The 18379-nt window shown below is 38.7% G+C and overlaps 1 protein-coding gene across 2 annotated transcripts in view; it reads left to right on the top strand.

Annotated features, from left to right (window-relative positions):
• CCDC175 (coiled-coil domain containing 175) overlaps window positions 1–18379 on the top strand; it is a 96377-nt gene that overhangs the window by 32312 nt on the left and 45686 nt on the right. For both annotated transcript variants that reach the window (XM_038544849.1, XM_038544848.1), the window contains exons 14-15: window positions 4781–4919; window positions 10731–10810. In XM_038544849.1, the coding sequence (XP_038400777.1) occupies window positions 4781–4919; window positions 10731–10810 (219 nt within the window). The remainder of the gene's footprint in view (window positions 1–4780; window positions 4920–10730; window positions 10811–18379) is intronic.

The following is an 18379-nucleotide window of genomic DNA, read 5'->3' as shown; positions in this document are numbered from 1 at the left end:
TGCTGGGGAAGGTAGAGAGAAAAGGCACCGAAAGGACCCAGGGGGCCCTGAGGAGGTGAGTCTCTGAAAACACAACAGAAAACACAGGTTTTCAAGGTGATGGAGTTACCTTGAAAGGTAAAGGGGTGTTACTTGGAGACAGAGGGGCCTTATTTGAGGACAACTGTCCCATGTGATAAGGCAGCAGAGAGTCCTCACATTTCAGAGTTGAGATCTTGCCCTGGGCTCAGCCCATGCCTCTCTGCACAGCCACCATGGAATCCTGCAGAAACTGTCCTCAGGTACCTGGTCCTAGAGGAGCCAGTTCTTTCCTAATACAAATAACACAAAAGGAGCAGCTGTGTCCTCCACACAAAAATACTATGAGAAAAATAAGTGAAAGGGGGAACAGAACTTTCCAACAACCGAAGAACAGTCAGAAAGATGGTGCTGGAACACATGAAATCTGTGATGAAATGTTCCTCTGTAAATTAAAAAAAAAAAAAAAGTAATTTTGTAGACATGCCAAGGAAGCAACATAGAAGCCTAGGAACTTAGAGAAGAGGTGTCCAAAGGCAATGGCCAGAAATAAGAAGAGGTGAAACAGAAACCCACACAGCTCAGAGAACAAACAAGGGGAAAAAAGCTTTGCCCAGATTCAGACAAATGAGAAGCAGAAGGGAGAAGAGTCAGGGTGGGAAGCGTTTCTCAGTCAGTTGCTGTCTGTCTGGGCACCTAACATTCAAGATACTGAAAAATATACACAAAAAAAGACAGCAAAACTCTGCCCTTCTGGTGCTCTCATCCTGCTGTGGGGAGATTGAAAAGAAACAAGCAAAACAAGCAGGACAATTGGTATATTCAGTGGTGACAAATGCTACAGAGAAAGACAAAGCAGGGAGCAGGGATAGGGCGAGCGTGTGCAATGCAGTCTGTGTGCCAGTAAAGAGGAGGGTTGGAGAAGAAAGGGTAGAGTCCTGGAGGGTGTGGGGAGGTGGCCTGGAGTTAGCAGAGGAGGCAGCTCCAGGTGGAGGGCATGCCCACCACGAAGGCCTGGGGCAGGAACAGCAAGGAGGCAGTATGGCTGGAGCAAACAGGAGGGAGAGGGACCCATTTTCTGGAAGTAGATGCTGAGATGGATGGAAGAGTGCCAAGGTTTATTAGGGAGTGTTGCCTATGAAAGGACTGGGTGGGCGAAGCGAATAGGCCTTTAGGTAACCCTCAAATTCAGTCAGTTGGTTGGGGGCCACCCCCTTGAAGACCATGATCTTCACTACATGACCAAGGAGACCCTGAAGGGGCCGGCCGTTGGAGGCTGGCAGCTGACCACACTCCTTGGCACAAGGCAGCGAGTCAGCCCTTCCTTGAGGGGCGGTCCAAGAGGGGCATTCCCAGGTCTGCCACCTTATAGGCCATCATGAGTGCTTTGTCTTTTCTTTGCCTGGGAAGCCGGAAGAGGGTTCTGAATGACAGGCTAAAATAATTGGATTTTCATTTAAATAGGATCTCTCTAGCTGCTCTGTTGATTAAAATTTAGGAAAGCAGTGGTGGGTGCAGGAAGACTAATTAGGAAGCAAAAGCAATGTTCCGAGTGGTCTGTGTAGCCCAAACCAGAGTGGTAACTGAGGAAGTGATTGGGAGGAGGCAGCCAGCGTGTGTCAGGCATTTCTTGAGTCAGAGCTGACAGAGTTTACCATCATACTTACTGGTAAACCAGTGGAGACAATCCCCTTAAAGTCAGCAATAGGATGAGGACACTAGGTAACGTTGCGCTCGAGCTTGAACAGTGCATTAGGCAAGATAAGAAGATAGTCTTCCAGCATCCACTCCACCCCATTTGCCAGGCTGTGTGCCTGCTGTAGGGCTGTGTCCACCTGTGTCTAATTCATACAACCATGGGCAGATGGCAGCTTGTGTGCTGTTATTATAAAGATTTCCCCATGATAAACATCATCAATAACCCAGAGCAAATTGGAAATCAGAACCCCATTTCTGCCTTTGGCTCAGTTGTATGAGGAGCCACGGGGCTTCTACAGCATTCTGACCTAGTGCTGCCACAATGGGGCATGGTTGGATCTGCTGGGTCCTACATTCTTATGTCTTGCAGGGTTTCGTCTGAGTAGCAGAGCCAGTGGGAAAGGGGTCTGTTAGAGGATTTGACATCCGCAGTTGCGGGAGCTGGTTACACAGTCTAGTGAGGCTGTCAGCCTTCTGTCTGGAGCTGGGGCCTGAAGGCTGCAGGGCAGGCAGCTGGGAAGGAGAGATGGACAGGGAATCTTAGGATGAGCTGGAAGTTCTCCTGATGGGCAGGGACTGGAACCTGCATCTGTCTCCCTCTTTTCCAAGGCTCCAGTTCCATGGGGTTGCAACAGAAGCCAGAGCCCTTTGCCACTGAACTAACTGTGCATGTGGCTCAGGAATCAGGGAAGTTTGGAGGAGCTGAAAAAGCTGTGGGTCTGGCTTCCTGAGATGCAGCAGCACCGGGTACCCAAACCCTCCTTCCAAGTGGGAAACCAGAATGTGGGTTCTTGTCAGGGCACCGGTGGCAGCTAAGCCAGTGGAGGCAATAGTAATGAATTAATGCATTATTCACAGACCTTCTGAGACCCCCAAGCTGTTCTCTTAGAGATCCTAGTATAGGTAATACACAATTGGTTTCTTAACACTGCCGTGCGGACAAATTGACTCCTGATTCTGCATTAAGGTATGTTTACATGAAGGTGGTTTTTTGTTTTGCTTAAAGATTTTATTTATTTATTTTAAAGAGAAAGAGCACATGAGCAGGAGGAGAGGCACAGGGGAGAGAGGGGGACAAACAGACTCTGAGCAGAGTGTGGAGCATGATTTGGGGCTCAGTCCTACGACCCTGAGATCATGACCTGAGCCAAAACCAAGAGCTGGCCACTTAACCAACTGATTTAACTAGGCGCTCCATTAAATAATGGTATTTTTATGTATGTTTTTGTCTTTCTATATTCCTAAAGATTCTAATGGCAGTTTGGGAGGGGACATTTCAGGCTGACATATCACTGTATTAATTAGGGCACAGACAAGTTGCTTTGTCAAAGAGATGCCAAAATCCAGTGAACAGAAGCAAATGTAGGTAGTAAAGGGTTAGCAACCTCCCTCCTTTATTGGGAAATTGACCTTGGCTTAACTTTCATTCCCCTGGAGCCTGGTAAAGGTAGACAACTAAAGTTGTATTACCAGGCATCATTGCTTGTAGGGAATGACCCATGATTGCCATGCTACATCTTGACTGGGAGGATAACTGGTAGGAAACTAGAGCATTGAACCTCCCTAAGTTTAGTGTCTCTTTCAAGTGGGCATGCCCCTTTTGGGGACCTAGCAGATACATCCAAACAGTATTGGTCACACTCATCCATGTGAGTGTCTTCCTCTTACATCTGAGTTATCATTTTGGTGGGGTCAAAGAACACTAGCATCTGGTCAGCTGTGTTGTGAAGGTACTTCCTACTGGGGAAGCCTGCCAAGCATTGCTCTGCTGGTACCTGGGGTTTCTTTTGGATTATGTGTGTATGCAACTTGGTTAAAAATAAAAAGTAAAAAGAGTTTTTTTAAAGAATGAACTGGGTCAAGTATAGCCTCTTCAAATCTTAAGAGTCAGTATCTAGTTGAGAAGACCCCCTGATGTGGTCATTACAGAAGAAAGGTGTTTATTTCTCTTTCCCATTACAGGCCAGGGGCAAGGGATCTAAGTTTGGAAGGGAAGCTCTGCCATCCTCAGCATGAGGTTAACATCTGTGGATACAAGTGGCAGCTTCCATTCTCATTCTTTTCCAGCCAGGCCAAGGAGGGAAGGACCAAGGGAGCACATACCACTTCCTATTGAAGGGGGAGGACCCAGAAGTGGCACACATCCCTTGGATGCACAAACTCATCGATCACACCCACTTGCAAGGAAAGCTGAGCAATCCCTCTAGCTGGCAGCCATGTGCTGAGCTAGAACTGAGACGTCCTGATACTGAAGGACAGGAGAATAGATAGTAAATGTCAGCTGACTGTCTCTGCTTTAGTCACCATTATAAACACATCCCGACTTCTAAGGGAGGTCCAACTGTTCCCTTTGAAACTAAATTGAACTTGAATAATTATTCTTTTAAAGATTTTATTTATTTATTCATGAGAGATACAGAGAGAGAGGCAGAGACACAGGCAGAGGGAGAAGCAGGCTCCATGCAGGGAGCCCGACGCGGAACTCGATCCTGGGACTTCAGGATCATGCCCTGGGCCAAAGGCAGTCACTAAACCGCTGAGCCACCCAGGGATCCCTAAACCTGAATAATTAAGCAGGCATCTTCATGTTTTGTGTGGGGGCACTTTTTGCCCATTTATTGTAGTAACATATGTAATTATTTCTACCCCTTCCCCATTTCCTACTTATATCCACACTTCTTAGGACTTGTGTATATTCTGTTTTGCTGCCTGGCTTTTTTCCCCCCATAAAATATGATTAACCTAGAGAAATTTTCTCAAATAGATGTTGAAGGTACACATATGTTAGCATTAATAGAATCTTAACAGTAGGGCCAGAGAACTGAACGGATCTTTGGATAGCCCATTGAATCTAATCTCTTTACAAATTGCCAGAGAGTAGGTCAATCAGCCAACAAATATTTTTCAAATACCTAGTATGTGCCAAATACCTTTCTGTGCACTTCAGGATAAGAGGACACTAAGACAGAACTCTTCCTCTTGAAGAGTTTCCATTCTACTCTAGAGCATAAATTGCGTAAATTCTCAAAAATTTTACTCAAAATTAGCTTTATTTTCTTTAAAGGAAAGATTTATTAGGGAAACAGAAAGTAATAAAGTAAAGGAAGAGGAACTGGTTGAGTGTCTTCCACAACTTCAAGTGGCAGAAGAAGAGTACATAAACAAAAGTGGAAAATTTGAAGAAATCAATAATATTATTACAGGTATGTATGAGGCTCTTAGTAATTGACCTTAAGCCCAGGTAAGGATGTCACTGTTTTCTTCTAACACAAGTGGGGAGAGAGGGGAGTGGTCATCAGTCCCAAGCCAATGGTGAAAATCTTCAAAATTTTCCTATCACCTTCAACTTCTTTCTCTAGTTTTTGCCTCATCTATTAATTTATTCTCCTTTACACCACAGTCTTGCTGTTGCTCTTGTCAAATTTTTCCTTTTCTCTTTTAAAGACTTTAAAATTAAGAATTAGTAGCAACTGTATTATGTAGTTTCTCTCTATTCTTTGTGAAGGTGGAAAGAACTCCTTTAACTGCTACCATGTAGAGTGATTTTTGTTTCTTTTTTCTTAAAGATTTATTTATTTGTTTTAGGATATATGTATTTCTTTAAGGAGACAGAGAGAGCACACAAGCAGGGGGAAGGGCTGAGGGAGAGGTAGAGAATCTCAAGTAGACTCTCTGCTGAGCATGGGGATAAAAATCAGTCTATCTTTGACACAGCAAGTGCCTGTGTCAAAAAGATACAATCATATGGAAACCCAGTATGTTGAAATGTAAAACAAGTATTTTAAAGTAAATAGTGGTAATTACCAAGGGAAGTGAATTTTAAGAATATATGATTATAAGCCCAAAATAGCCAAAGTAATGTTAAGAAAGAAAAGTAAAGCTGGAGGCATCACAATTCTGGACTTCAAGCTGTGTTATGAAGCTGTAATCATCGAGACAGTTTGTACTGGCGCAAAAACAGACACATAGATCAATGGAATGAAATAGAGAACCCAGAAATGGACCCTCAACTCTAGGGTCAACTCATCTTTGACAAAGCAGGAAAGAATATCCAATGGGAAAAAAATAGTCTTTTCAACAAATAGTGATAGGAAAACTGGGCAGCCACATGCAGAAGAATAAAACTGGGGCATTTTCTCATATCATACACAAAAATAAACTCAAAATGGATGAAAGACCTAAATGTAAGATAGGAATCACTCAAAATCCTAGAGATGAAGACACAACAGCAACTTCTCTGACTTTGGCCACAGCAACTTCTTGCCAGACATATCTTCAAAGGCAAGGGAAACAAAAGCAAAAATAAACTATTGAGACGGGAAGGCAAGAGAAACATAGAAAAGGAAACATAAGAGCAATGTGTTCCAGAAAGTAGGAAAATATGCTTCCCCTGCCAGCAGTGAGACTTACAGAGATAGAATTGGTTCAGTACATATAAAGAACAATGTTATGACTTTTGGTTAAATATGATGGGTAAAACATGGATCTATCTTTATTCCCTAATGAAACTTCATAGAAATGTGTACAAAAGATGTTCTTAGAGGAAAAAATTTATAAACTCAGAGGTACAGAGACTGGCAGAGAAAATATTCACAGATAATAAACATCAACAAATTTTTAGAAAATATAATTGGATATAGGTCTTAACAGGAAGGGAAATATGAATAGCAAGTGCCTGCAAAAAAAAGCATACCATGAAATCAAGACGTACTCTCCACAGGACCTGGCAAGTCTTGGGCATTGGAGGACCCTGAGACAGTGAAGCTGAGATGACTCTTAGGCCTAAAGATCGGTTGAAAATCTTTATAATATGCAGTGAGACCTCCAGGTGCCCTCACTCTTCTGTGCAGCTGGCAGAGAAGTTGGCCCAACAGATTCTAAACTGCAGGATATCCGATATGACTAAGGGTAGAAGATAAATGCTGTACAAAGACCCCCTTCCACTGTTCAGCTTGACGAAGGCTGCCAGCCCATTGTGTGTGACTATTCTGTAATTCCTTCCCCAGTTGGAAGAAGGAGATGGTTGGATTCTTCTCTAAAGAAACCAAACACTCTCAGAGAAAAGCCCCACATAATCTAACATTTATGGATTCCCCAACAACACGACTGGTCCCTTCTGAATCACTGTACAGTGAAGCCCACTCAGGGATTGAAACTTTCAGTGCCTTATGCTTAAATAGGATTAGACAGTCAAAGATCATCAGATACCTCAGGAAAATTTCCACCATGAAAGGCAGAAACTAAAGCAGACAAAAAAAAAAAAAAAAAAAAAAAAACCAGAAATGAATGGAAACATAGATGACACAAAAAATATAATACTTTTAAAGATATATTCTTAGAAAAGATCTACTCTCTATATTATATATATATATGTATATATATAGTCTCTTTGTATTATAGAAAATATACATTATATTATAGAGGATATATCTTAAAGTTATATTTGTAGAGAAAAAAAGATATTGCACTTATGAAAAAAGAACAAGATACTTAAAGAACAGAAAACAAGAAAGAGCTCTGAGAAATGAAAGATATAACAACCAAAATTTTAAAGTCCAAAAGAAGGATTCTAAGAAAAGTTGAGAAAATCTCCCCAAAAATAGAACAAAAACCAAGGAGCAGAGGAACAGGATAAAAGAGGAAGAGAATTAGAAGACTCTTCTGAGATTTGAATATCTAATTAAGAGGAAGGCCAGAAAAAGAGGGCAGAAAAAAATGCAAAAGATAAAGCTGTCCAAGAGATAATAAAAAATATTTCTGAGAATTGAAGAAAATGAGTTTACTATCTGAAAAGGCCCATCAAGTCCCCAGTGCAATTTCTGAAAGAAAAGACAGTAAATAGCATCACTGGGATTTCAGGAGGAAAAAAAAATATCCCAAAGGCTTCTAGAGATAAAAAGAAGATCTTACACAAAAGATAGTAATCAGAATGGTTTTAAACTTATCTTTAATATTGTACTAAAAAAAAAACATTGCCTTCAAAATTCTGAAAGAAAATAATTTACAACATTAGATACCCATCCAAACTATTAGTCAAGTACAAATGTAGAATAGAGATGCAATCAGATATATAAGATCTCAGAATATTTCATTTACTCTGTCTCAGGAAGTTAGTACAAAATTTATTTCAACAAAGAGGGAATAATCAAGAAAAAGAGGAGAATGTGAAATTCAGGAAACAGGAGTCCAATGTAAGGGGGCTGCAAAGGAAAGTCTCAGGTGTTCAGCTGTGCAATTGGCCTAAAGAAAAACAAAAACAGAAGGCAGTGGAGGAGGGAAGAGAAATGGAGCTGATAGATCACCTAAGGTGTTTGACCACATGAGAAATAATATTTGGAAGGTTTTACAATTCTGTTATAGATTTTGATGAATTAATGTGTACATGGAAAATTAGGCAAGTGAAAACAATGAGGTTATTTTCAACTCTTAGAAAAAGCAAGAAGTATACAGTAGAGGAGGTATAATCTTACTACACCATTTGTCTCACCTATGAATAATACTTACATTGCCATAATGATCTAAACAGTTAAAATTAATTCAAAAAAGCATAACTTTATGCAGAGGTTAGACATAGAGGTTGTAAGTGTGGGTGAGGGCCATGGGGATGGGAATAAGCATGCTATGTTCTATATTAGGAAGAAAGTAGAAAATATCTTAACATGACAACTGAACAAATAGCCATATAAGCATTTTTTAAAAGAAATAGAAAAAGAGTCAAAATGAGTTTAAAAATGATTGATTTTAAGGAGTCAAACACAAGGGGTGGGCACTAAGTTGAAAAGCACCTGACTTCAACTCTCCCTCTTCGCCGATGACATGATACTCTACATAGAAAACCCAAAAGCCTCCACCCCAAGATTGCTAGAACTCATATAGCAATTTGGCAGCGTGGCAGAATACAAAATCAATATCCAGAAGTCAGTGGCATTTCTATACACCAACAATGAGACTGAAGAAAGAGAAATTAAGGAGTCAATTCCATTTACAATTGTACCCAAAACCGTAGGATACCTAGGAATAAACCGAACCAAAGAGAAGTCTACAAACTACAGAACACTTCTGAAAGAAATTGAGGAAGACACAAAGAGATGGAAAAATATTCCATGCTCATGGATTGGAAGAATTAATATAGTGAAAATGTCAATGTTATCCAGGGCAATTTACACATTTAATGCAATCCCTATCAAAACACCATGAACTTTCTTCAGAGAGTTGGAACAAAATATTTTAAGATTTGTATGGAATCAGAAAGGACCCTGAATAGCTAGGGGAATTTTTTAATAATAAATTTATTTTTTATTGGTGTTAAATTTGCCAACACACAGAATAACACCCAGTGCTCATCCTGTCAAGTGCCCCCCTCAGTGCCTGACATCCAGTCACCCCCAAGCTAGGGGAATTTCAAAAAAGAAAACCATAGCTGGGGACATCACAATACCAGATTTCAGGTTGTACTACACAGCTGTGGTCATCAAAACAGTGTGGTACTGGCACAAAAACAGACACATAGATCAATGGAATAGAATAGAGAATCCAGAAGTGGACCCTCAACTTTATGGCCAACTAATATTCAACAAAGGAGGAAAGACTATCCACTGGAAAAAAGTCTCTTCAATAAATGGTGCTGGGAAAATTGGACATCCACATGCAGAAGAATGAAACTAGACCACTCTCTTGCACCACACACAAAGAAACTCAAAATGGATGAAAGATCTTAATGTGAGACAAGATTCCATCAAAATCCTAGAGGAAAACACAGGCAACACCCTTTTTGAACTTGACCACAGTAACTTCTTGCAAGATTCATCCATGAAGGCAAGAGAAACAAAAGCAAAAATGAACTATTGGGACTTCATCAAGATAAGAAGCTTTGGCACAGCAAAAGATACCATCAACAAAACTCAAAGACAACCTACAGAATGGGAGAAGTTATTTGCAAATGACCTATCAGATAAAGGGCTAGTGTCCAAGATCTATAAAGAACTTCTTAAACTCAACAGCAAAGAAACAAACAATCCAATCATGAAACGGGCAAAAGACATGAAGAGAAATCTCACAGAGGAAGACATAGACATGGCCAACAAGCACATGAGAAAATGCTCCACATCACTTGCCATCAGGGAAATACAAATCAAAACCACAATGAGATACCACCTCAAACCAGTGAGAACGGGGAAAATTAACAAGGCAGGAAACCACAAATGTTGGAGAGGATGTGGAGAAAGGGGAACCCTCCTGCACTGTTGGTGGGAATGTGAACTGGTGCAGCCACTCTGGAAAACTGTGTGGAGGGTCCTCAAAGAGTTAAAAATAGATCTGCCCTATGACCCAGCAATTGCCCTGCTGGGGATTTACCCCAAAGATACAGATGCAATGAAACGCCGGGACACCGCACCCCGATGTTTATGGCAGCAATGTCCACAATAGCCAAACTGTGGAAGGAGCCTCGGTGTCCATCAAAAGATGAATGGATAAAGAAGAGGTGGTCTATGTATACAATGGAATATTACTCAGCCATTAGAAACGACAAATACCCACCATTTGCTTCAATGTGGATGGACCTGGAGTGTATTATGCTGAGTGAAATAAGTCAATCGGAGAAGGACAAACATTATATGGTCTCATTCATTTGGGGAATATAAAAAATAGTGAAAGGGAATAAAGGGGAAAGGAGAAAAAATGAGTGGAAATATCAGAAAGGAAGACAGAACATGAGAGACTCCTAACTCTGGGAAACGAACTAGGGGTGGTGGAAGGGGAGGTGGGTGGGGGGTGGGGGTAACTGGGTGATGGGCACTGAGGTGGGCACTTGATGGGATGAGCACTGGGTGTTATTCTATATGTTGACAAATTGAACACCAATAAAAAATAAATTTATATTAAAAAAAAGCACCTGATTTCTGTTTTTTGTTATAAGCCTTGTAATAGTATATGACTTTTAAAACTAGGCACATGCCTTATTTTGATTAATTTTTAAAACTAAACACTGTGGGTATTTATTTTTTCTCTTATAGCACAAAAGCAGGAGCAGAATTTACTGAGTGATTACCTTTCTCAAATGGCAAGAGAATTTACAAGATATTTTAGCAACACGGTAAAGAGTTAATACATCCATTCTTCTTTCTTTTATTAGAATACTGATATATACAAACTGTAATACTCTGTGTGTGTGTGTGTGTGTGTGTGTGTGTGTGTGTGTGTATGCACACATAGGCTCTAGATACAACTAACATGTAATCATGGGAAAATCTTTGGGGTAGGGGGAGCTCAGTTTTCTTAAGGTAGAGATTGGAAGATGCTTTCTAAGGTTCTTTTCAAGATCTGTTATTCTGTTAATTTCCTGTGAAGACCAGGGTAAATGCACAGAGGTTGCAGATGTGGGGAGGGAGTGGATGAAATGAGAGCAGATAAAGAGACATTTACTACCTTTTAAAAATACATACAGCCAGTAGTTAATGATAAACATGTGTGTAGAGTTGGCCAATTAAAAATAGAAGCACTTGTACACAAAAATAAATAAATAAAAATGAAACACATTTTTTAAGATGCACTGATATCAAAAGTAACTTTCAACATGTTGTGAGTATAAGAAAGATGAAGGGGAAGAATGCTAGTAAATATATATGCAACTCTATTCTCTTAGTATGATTCCACTAGTGATTATTATACAATGACTAAAGATTATGTGATTTATAACAGTACAAATGACTAAGAATTGAATACAGAATTAGAAGAAAATTCCGAAAAATCCATAAATATTGTCTTCTCCACAAGAAATCCTCCCTGAAAAAGCCTCAGTAAACTTCTCTTCCCTCTCCCCCATTTTTGCCATACAATTGTTCATATACCAAAATATATTTTATTTTATGATGTTTTCTTAACAACTTGTCTTAACTTGCTTCCCAGAGTTAATGAAAACATTTCCATGAGTCATATTTGGAGTTTTATTTATTTTTTATTCAAGTATAATTAACATCTAATTTGTGTTTCAATTTGCATTTCCCTGATGATGGGTGATGTTGAGTATTTTTCATATGTCTGTTGGCCACCTGAATGTCTTTTTTGGAGAAATGTCTGTTCATGTCTTTTGCCCACTTTTAAATTGGCTTACTTGTTTTTTTGGTGTTGAGTTGTATAAATTCTTTATATTTTTGGTTACTAATATGTGTATGTCAGACATATCATTTGTGAATATCTTCTCCCCTTCATTAGATTGCCTTTTAGTTTTGTTGATGATTTCCTTTGCTGTGTAGAAGCTTTTTATTTTGATATAATCCCAATGGTTTATCTTTGCTTCTGTTTCCCTTGCCTCAAGAGACATATCTAGAAAAATGTTACTGTGGCTGATATCAGAAAAATTATTGCCTGTGATCTCTTCTAGAATTTTTATGATATCAGGTTTCCCATTTAGGTCTTAAATCCATTTTGAGTTTATTTCTGTGTATGATGTAAGAAAGTGGTTTAATTTCATTCTTTTGCATGTAGATGTCCAATTTTTCCACTACTTTTTGTTGAAGAGACTGTCTATATTGCATATTCTTGCCTTCTTGAAATTAATTGACCATATAATTGTGGGTTTATTTCTGAGCTCTCTGTTCTCTTCCATTTGTTTATATGTCTATTTTTGTGCCAGTACTATATTATTTTCATTACTACAGATTTGTAGTATATCTTGAAATCTGGGATTGTGATACCTCCAGTTTTGTTCTTTTTAAGATTTCTTTGACTATTCAAGGTCTCTTGATGTTCCATACAAATTGTCGTATTATTTGTTCTAATTCTGTGAAAAAATACTATTGGTATTTTGATAGGGATTGCATTAAATCTGTAGATTGCTTTGGGCAGTATGAACATTTTAACATATGTATTCTCCCCATCTATGAGTACAGACTATCTTTCCATTTGTTTGTGTCATCTTCTATTTCTTTTGTCAGTGTCTTATATTCAGAGTACAAGTCTTTCACTTCCTTGGTTAAGTTTATTCCTAGGTATTTTAATATTTTTGGTCCAATTATAAATGGGAGTGTTTCCTTAATTTCTCTTTGTGCTATATCATTATTGGTATTTAGAAATGCAACAGGTTTCTATATATTGATTTTGTATCCTGCTAACTTACCAAATCCACTTATCAGTTCTAGTAGTTTCCTGGTGGAGTCTTCAAGGTTTTCTAGAGTATCATGTCTTCTGTAACCAATGAAATTTTTACTGACCAATTTAGATACCTTTTATTTCTTTTTCTTATCTAATTGCTATGGCTCAGACTTCCATTACTATGTTGGAAAAAAAAATGTGAAAGTGGACATCCTTGTCTTATTCCTGGTATTAGGGAGAATGCTATCAGTTTTTCACCATTGAGTATGATGCTGTGGGGTTTTCATACAAGGCCTTTATTATGTTGAGGTATGCTCCCTCTAAATCTACTTTGTTGAAGGTTTTTTTTTTTTAAATAAGTTTTTATTTATTCATGAGAGAGAGAGACAGAGACATAGGGAGCCTCATGTGGGACTCGATCCTAGGTCTCCAGGATCACACCCTGAGCCGAAGGGAGACACTCAACCACTGAGCAACCCAGGCATCTTTGTTGAAGGTTTTAGTCATGAATAGATGTCAGACTTTGTCAAATGCTTTTTCTGCATCTATTGAAATGATCATATGGTTTTTCTTCATTCCTTTGTTGACATGATATATTTTGTTGACTGATTTGCAAATATTCAACCACACTTGCATCCCAGGAATAAATTCCACTTTAATCCTGGTGAATAATTTTTGTAATATACTGTTGGTTCCAGTTTGCTAATATTTTGTTGAGGAGGAATTTGCATCTGTGTTTGTCAGAGATACTGGCCTGTAATTTCCTTTTTTTTTTTTTTGTAATGTCTTTACATGATTGTGGTATCAGAGTAATGTTGGCTTCAAAGACAGAATTGGGAAGCTTTCCTTCATCTTCTATTTTTTTGCAAACATTCTTTAAATGTTTGGTAGAATTTACCTGTGAAGCCATCTGGTCCTGGGCTTTTGTTTGTCAGGAGATTTTTGATTGCTGATTCAATTTCACTGCTGGTAATCAGTCTCTGTTCAAATTTTCTATTTCTTCCTGATTTAGTTTTGGGAGCCTATGTGTTTCTAGGAATGGTTCCATTTCTTCTATGTTGTCTAATTTGTTAGCATATAATTTTTCATTATTTCTCTTATAATCTTTTGTATTTCTGTGATGTTGGTTGTGATTTCTCCTTTCATTTCTGATTTTGAGTTCTCTCTCTCTCTCTCTCTCTGTTTTATGGTGAGTCTGGCTAATGGTTTATCAATTTTGTTGACCTTTATAAAGACCAGCTCCTAACTTCATTTATCTGTTCTGTTGGTTTTCTTTTTAGATTCTATTTCATTTATTTCTGCTCTAATCTCTATTATTTCCTTCATTCTACTAGCTTTGGGCTTTGTCCATCTTTTTCTCCTTTATGTATAAAGTTAGGTTGTTTATTTGAGATTTTTCTATCTTCTTGGGGTAGGCCTGTATTGCTCTAAATTTCCCTCTCAGAACAGCTTTTATTGCATCCCAAAGATTTTGGACTGTTATGTTTTCATTTTCATTTGTCTCCATGTACTTTTGTATTTCCTCTTTGATTTCTTAGTTGTCCCATTCATTGTTTAGTAGCATATTAGTTAGATTCCATGTATGTATTATTTCCAGATTTTTCCATGATACCTAGTTTCATAGCATTGTGGTTGGAAAAGATGCATGGTATGATTTTAGTCTTCTTGAGTTTGTTGAGGTTTGTTTAGTAGCCTAACATGTGATCTATTCTGAGGAATGTTCCATGTGTGCTTGAAAAGGATGTGTGTTCTGCTGTTTCAGGGTGGAATATTCTGAGTATGTCTGTTAAATCCATTTGGTCCAATGTGTCCTTCAAAATCACTATTTCCTTATTGATTTTCTGTTTAGATGATCTATCTATTGATGCAAATGGAGTATTAAAGTCCCTTGTTATTATATTACTATTGTTTGCTTACTTTTTTGTTGTTGTTGTTGTTATTAACAACAACATATTAACAAGCTGTATATATTTTGGTGCTCCCATGCTAGGTGCATAAGTATTTACAAGTATCTTCATGTTGGATTGTTCCCTTTATGATTATGATTCCCTTTATGATTTTTTGCCTCTTGTTACAGGGTTTATTTTAAAGTGTATTTTGTCTGGTATAAGTATTACTATCCCAGCTTTCTTTTCACTTCCATTTGCATGAGAAATGCTTTCCCATCCCTTCACTTTTGATCTACATATATCTTTAGCAGTGAAATGAGTCTCTTATGGGTAGCATGTAGTCTTGTTTTTTTTACTCATTCAATCACAATATGCCTTTTAATTAGAGTGCTTAATCCATTTACATTGAAAGTAATTATTGATAAGTATCTACTTAGTGCCATTTTGTTACTTGTATGGTTGTTTTTGTTGTTCTTCTCTGTCCTTTCTCTTGCTTCTCTCATAGTTTGCTGGCTTTTTAAATGACATATTCAGATTCCTTTTTCTTTATTTTTTGCATTTCTATTACAGGTTTTTGATTTGTGGTTTTCATTAGATTTATATATCTTCTTATACATATAGAAGTTTATACTAAGTTGATAGTCACTTAAGTTTGAATCTATGCTAAAAGCACTAAATTTTTACTCTCCTCCTCCCCAACATTTTAGGCATATAGTATCATACTTTATATCCTTTTATTTTGTGAATCTCTTGACTGATTTTTGTAGATATGCTTAATTTTACTGCTTTTGTTCTTCCTACTTTCTTAGTCCTGCTTATGTTTTTCCTTTCCACTCAAAGAAACCCCTTAACATTTCTTATAATGTTTCTTGGCTTAGTAGTCAAGAGTCTCCTTTAACTTTTAATTGTCTAGGAAACTTTATCTTTCCTTCTATTCTGAATGGTAGCCTTGCTGAGTATTCTTGAATGCAGGTTTTTTCCTTTTAGCACTTTGAATATATCATGCCACTCCCTTCTGTCTGTGATGTTTCTGCTTTAAAAATTGATAGATCTATGGGGTTTCCTTGTATGTAACTGTTCCTTTCTCTTGCAACTTTAAAAGTTCTCTATCACTAAATTTTGCCATTTTAATTACTGCATGTCTTGGTGTGGACCTCCATGGTTTATTTTGTTGGATGTTCTCTGTGGCATCCTGGATCTGGATGTCTATTTCCTTCCCCAGATTAGTAATGTTTTCTGCTATTATATCTTCAAATAAAATTTCTTCCCCCTTTTCTCTATCTTCTCCTGGGATCCCTATAATGTGAGCATTATCACACTTATGGTGTCATTGAGTTTCCTTTTACTACTCTTTTTTCTCTCTCTTGCTCAGCTTGATTGGTTTCCATTATTTCATCCTCCAGGTCACTGATATTTTCTTCTGCTTTCTCTGGTTTACTGATTATTTTTTATTTCATTTATTGAGTCCTTCATCTCTGATTGATTCTCTTTTACATTTTCTATCTCTTTGCTAAGGGTTTCACTGAGGTCCTCCACTCTTTTCTCAAATCCAGTGAGTATCTTTATGGCCATTACTTTAAATTACATATCAGGCCTATTACTTATTTCCTTTTTTTATATATATATATATTATTACTTATTTCCACTTCATTTAGCTCCCTTGCTGATTTTGTCCTGTTCTTTCATCTGTCTCCTCGTTTTGACTAACTCTGTCTGTTCCCATATGTCAGGAAAATCTGCTATGTTTCCTGTTATTAAAAGTAGTGACCTTATGAAGAAGAGGTCCTATAGTGCCCTATAGTGCAGTAGCCCCTGTTCACCAGAGATTGGTGCCTCAGGAGTGTCTCCTATATGTGTTGTGCATTCCCTACTTCTGTGGTGGTTCCTTGTTTGCCTTCAGTCAAGCTCCCTGCAATGGCTCTCTCTGCCTGTTGTGGGCAGGGCTTTGTGCTGTTAGTGGGGCAGTCTGGGGTTACCTTAGGCTTGAGCTGAGTCAGACTAGACATTTGCCAGAGCTGTGGTAGCACTGAACTGCAAGGCGCTCTCCCTGTGTTGTCCTCTGAGAAACTTTCATTGTTGAGTGGCCTACAGTCAGACCAGATGTCTGCCCCCAGCCCACTGCTGGAACCTAAATCAGATGAATGTGTATGGTTACAGAATGGTGCTGGCCCCTGTCAGGGCTGCTTGCACATTGCCAAGCTTGTGGCATTGCTTTGGATGGACTCCCAGGAAGGATAGGTCTACAAGAGAACGTGAATGGGTGCACATTGTTAGGAAATTGTATGCTAGTCTGCTGCAGAAGGGGACCCGTGTCCTGGAGAACTGCCAAGGGCAGATCTGCAGAAGAATGCAGGGGTCGGGGGATAAAGTGCCAGCAAGGTCTCACCAATTTGGAGAAAGGAGGTTTGAGGAAGATCATTAGGGCAGGGTGTGCTATTAGCAAGCTAGGCATAGAGGGTTCGGGCTTCACTGTCTTCTGAAGGTATCTCTGTATCTAGTTTAAGGGTATGGGAAGGGAAATGGTGCCCATCAGCTCCTTTGTTCTTGGAGAAGCTTCCCAAAGATCCCCGTCCCTACCAGACTTGCTCTGAGAATAGTAAATAAATCTCCTTCCTGTGTACCTCAGACACAGGGGGTGTCTACACTCCATTGCTACATCTCAATGGAGCTATTTGTGGTGACTTGTCTTTAAGGGTGTGAACTCTATTTTCTGTTGCTTTCCAGCGATCCCAGGGCCCAACCCTCTGATTTTTAAAGTTCCAGGTGTTAAGCCCCACTGACTATAAGAACTCACTAAGTTGGCCCATCTGATTTTCAAAGCCAAATGTTGTGGGAATTCATCTTCCTAATGTGAGTCCCCTGGCCTGCGGTGTCTGGTGAGGGGTCTTATCCTTTCCCCTCTCTATGCCTGTGGTGTCCCTCCTATAGATTATTTTGGCTCCTGACCAGGTCTCTGCCCTTCCTATCCTTTTCAATGTGGCCTTCTGTCTGCATTTAACTGTGGAGAGTCTGTTCTGCCAGTTTTCAAGTTGTTTACTGGGTTACTTGCCCTGATGTGGGTGTTCTCTGTATGTATCTGTGGGACAAAGTGTGCTTAGGATTCTCCTATTGTGCCATGTCTTGTTGTGGTTTTGATTTGCATTTCCCTGATGATTAGTGATGTTGAGGAATTTTTCATGTGTGTGTGTTGGCCCATCTGTATGTCTTCTTTGAAAAAAAAATGTCTTTTTATGTTCTCTGTACATTTTTTAACTGGATTGTTTGGTGGTTTTTGGTGTTGAGTTGTATAAGTTCTTTATATATATTTTTGATATTAATCCCTTATCAGATTTATCATTTGCAAATATCTCCTCCCATTTAGTAGGTTGCCTTTGGTTTCATTAATGGTTTCCATCAGTGCAAAACCTTTTTTATTTTGATATCCCAATAGTTGATTGTTGCTTTTGTTTCCCTTGCTTGAAGAGACATATCTAGAAAAATGTTTTTTATGGCTCATGGCTTGTGTCAAAGAAATTACTGCCTATGTTTTCATCTAGGAATTTTATGGTTTCCAGTCTCAAATTTAAGTCTTTAATCCATTTTGAGTTTATTTCTGTGTATAGGGTAATAAAGTGCTCCAGTTTCATTCTTTCACATATAAGTGTGCAGTTTTCCCAGCACTACTTATTTATTTTTTTAAGAGG

This window comes from Canis lupus, chromosome 8 (assembly GCF_011100685.1).
Source record: "Canis lupus familiaris isolate Mischka breed German Shepherd chromosome 8, alternate assembly UU_Cfam_GSD_1.0, whole genome shotgun sequence".
NCBI lineage: Eukaryota > Metazoa > Chordata > Mammalia > Carnivora > Canidae > Canis > Canis lupus.
Note: the sequence above shows the minus strand (reverse complement) of the source record. Positions and strands in the feature narration are given on the sequence as shown.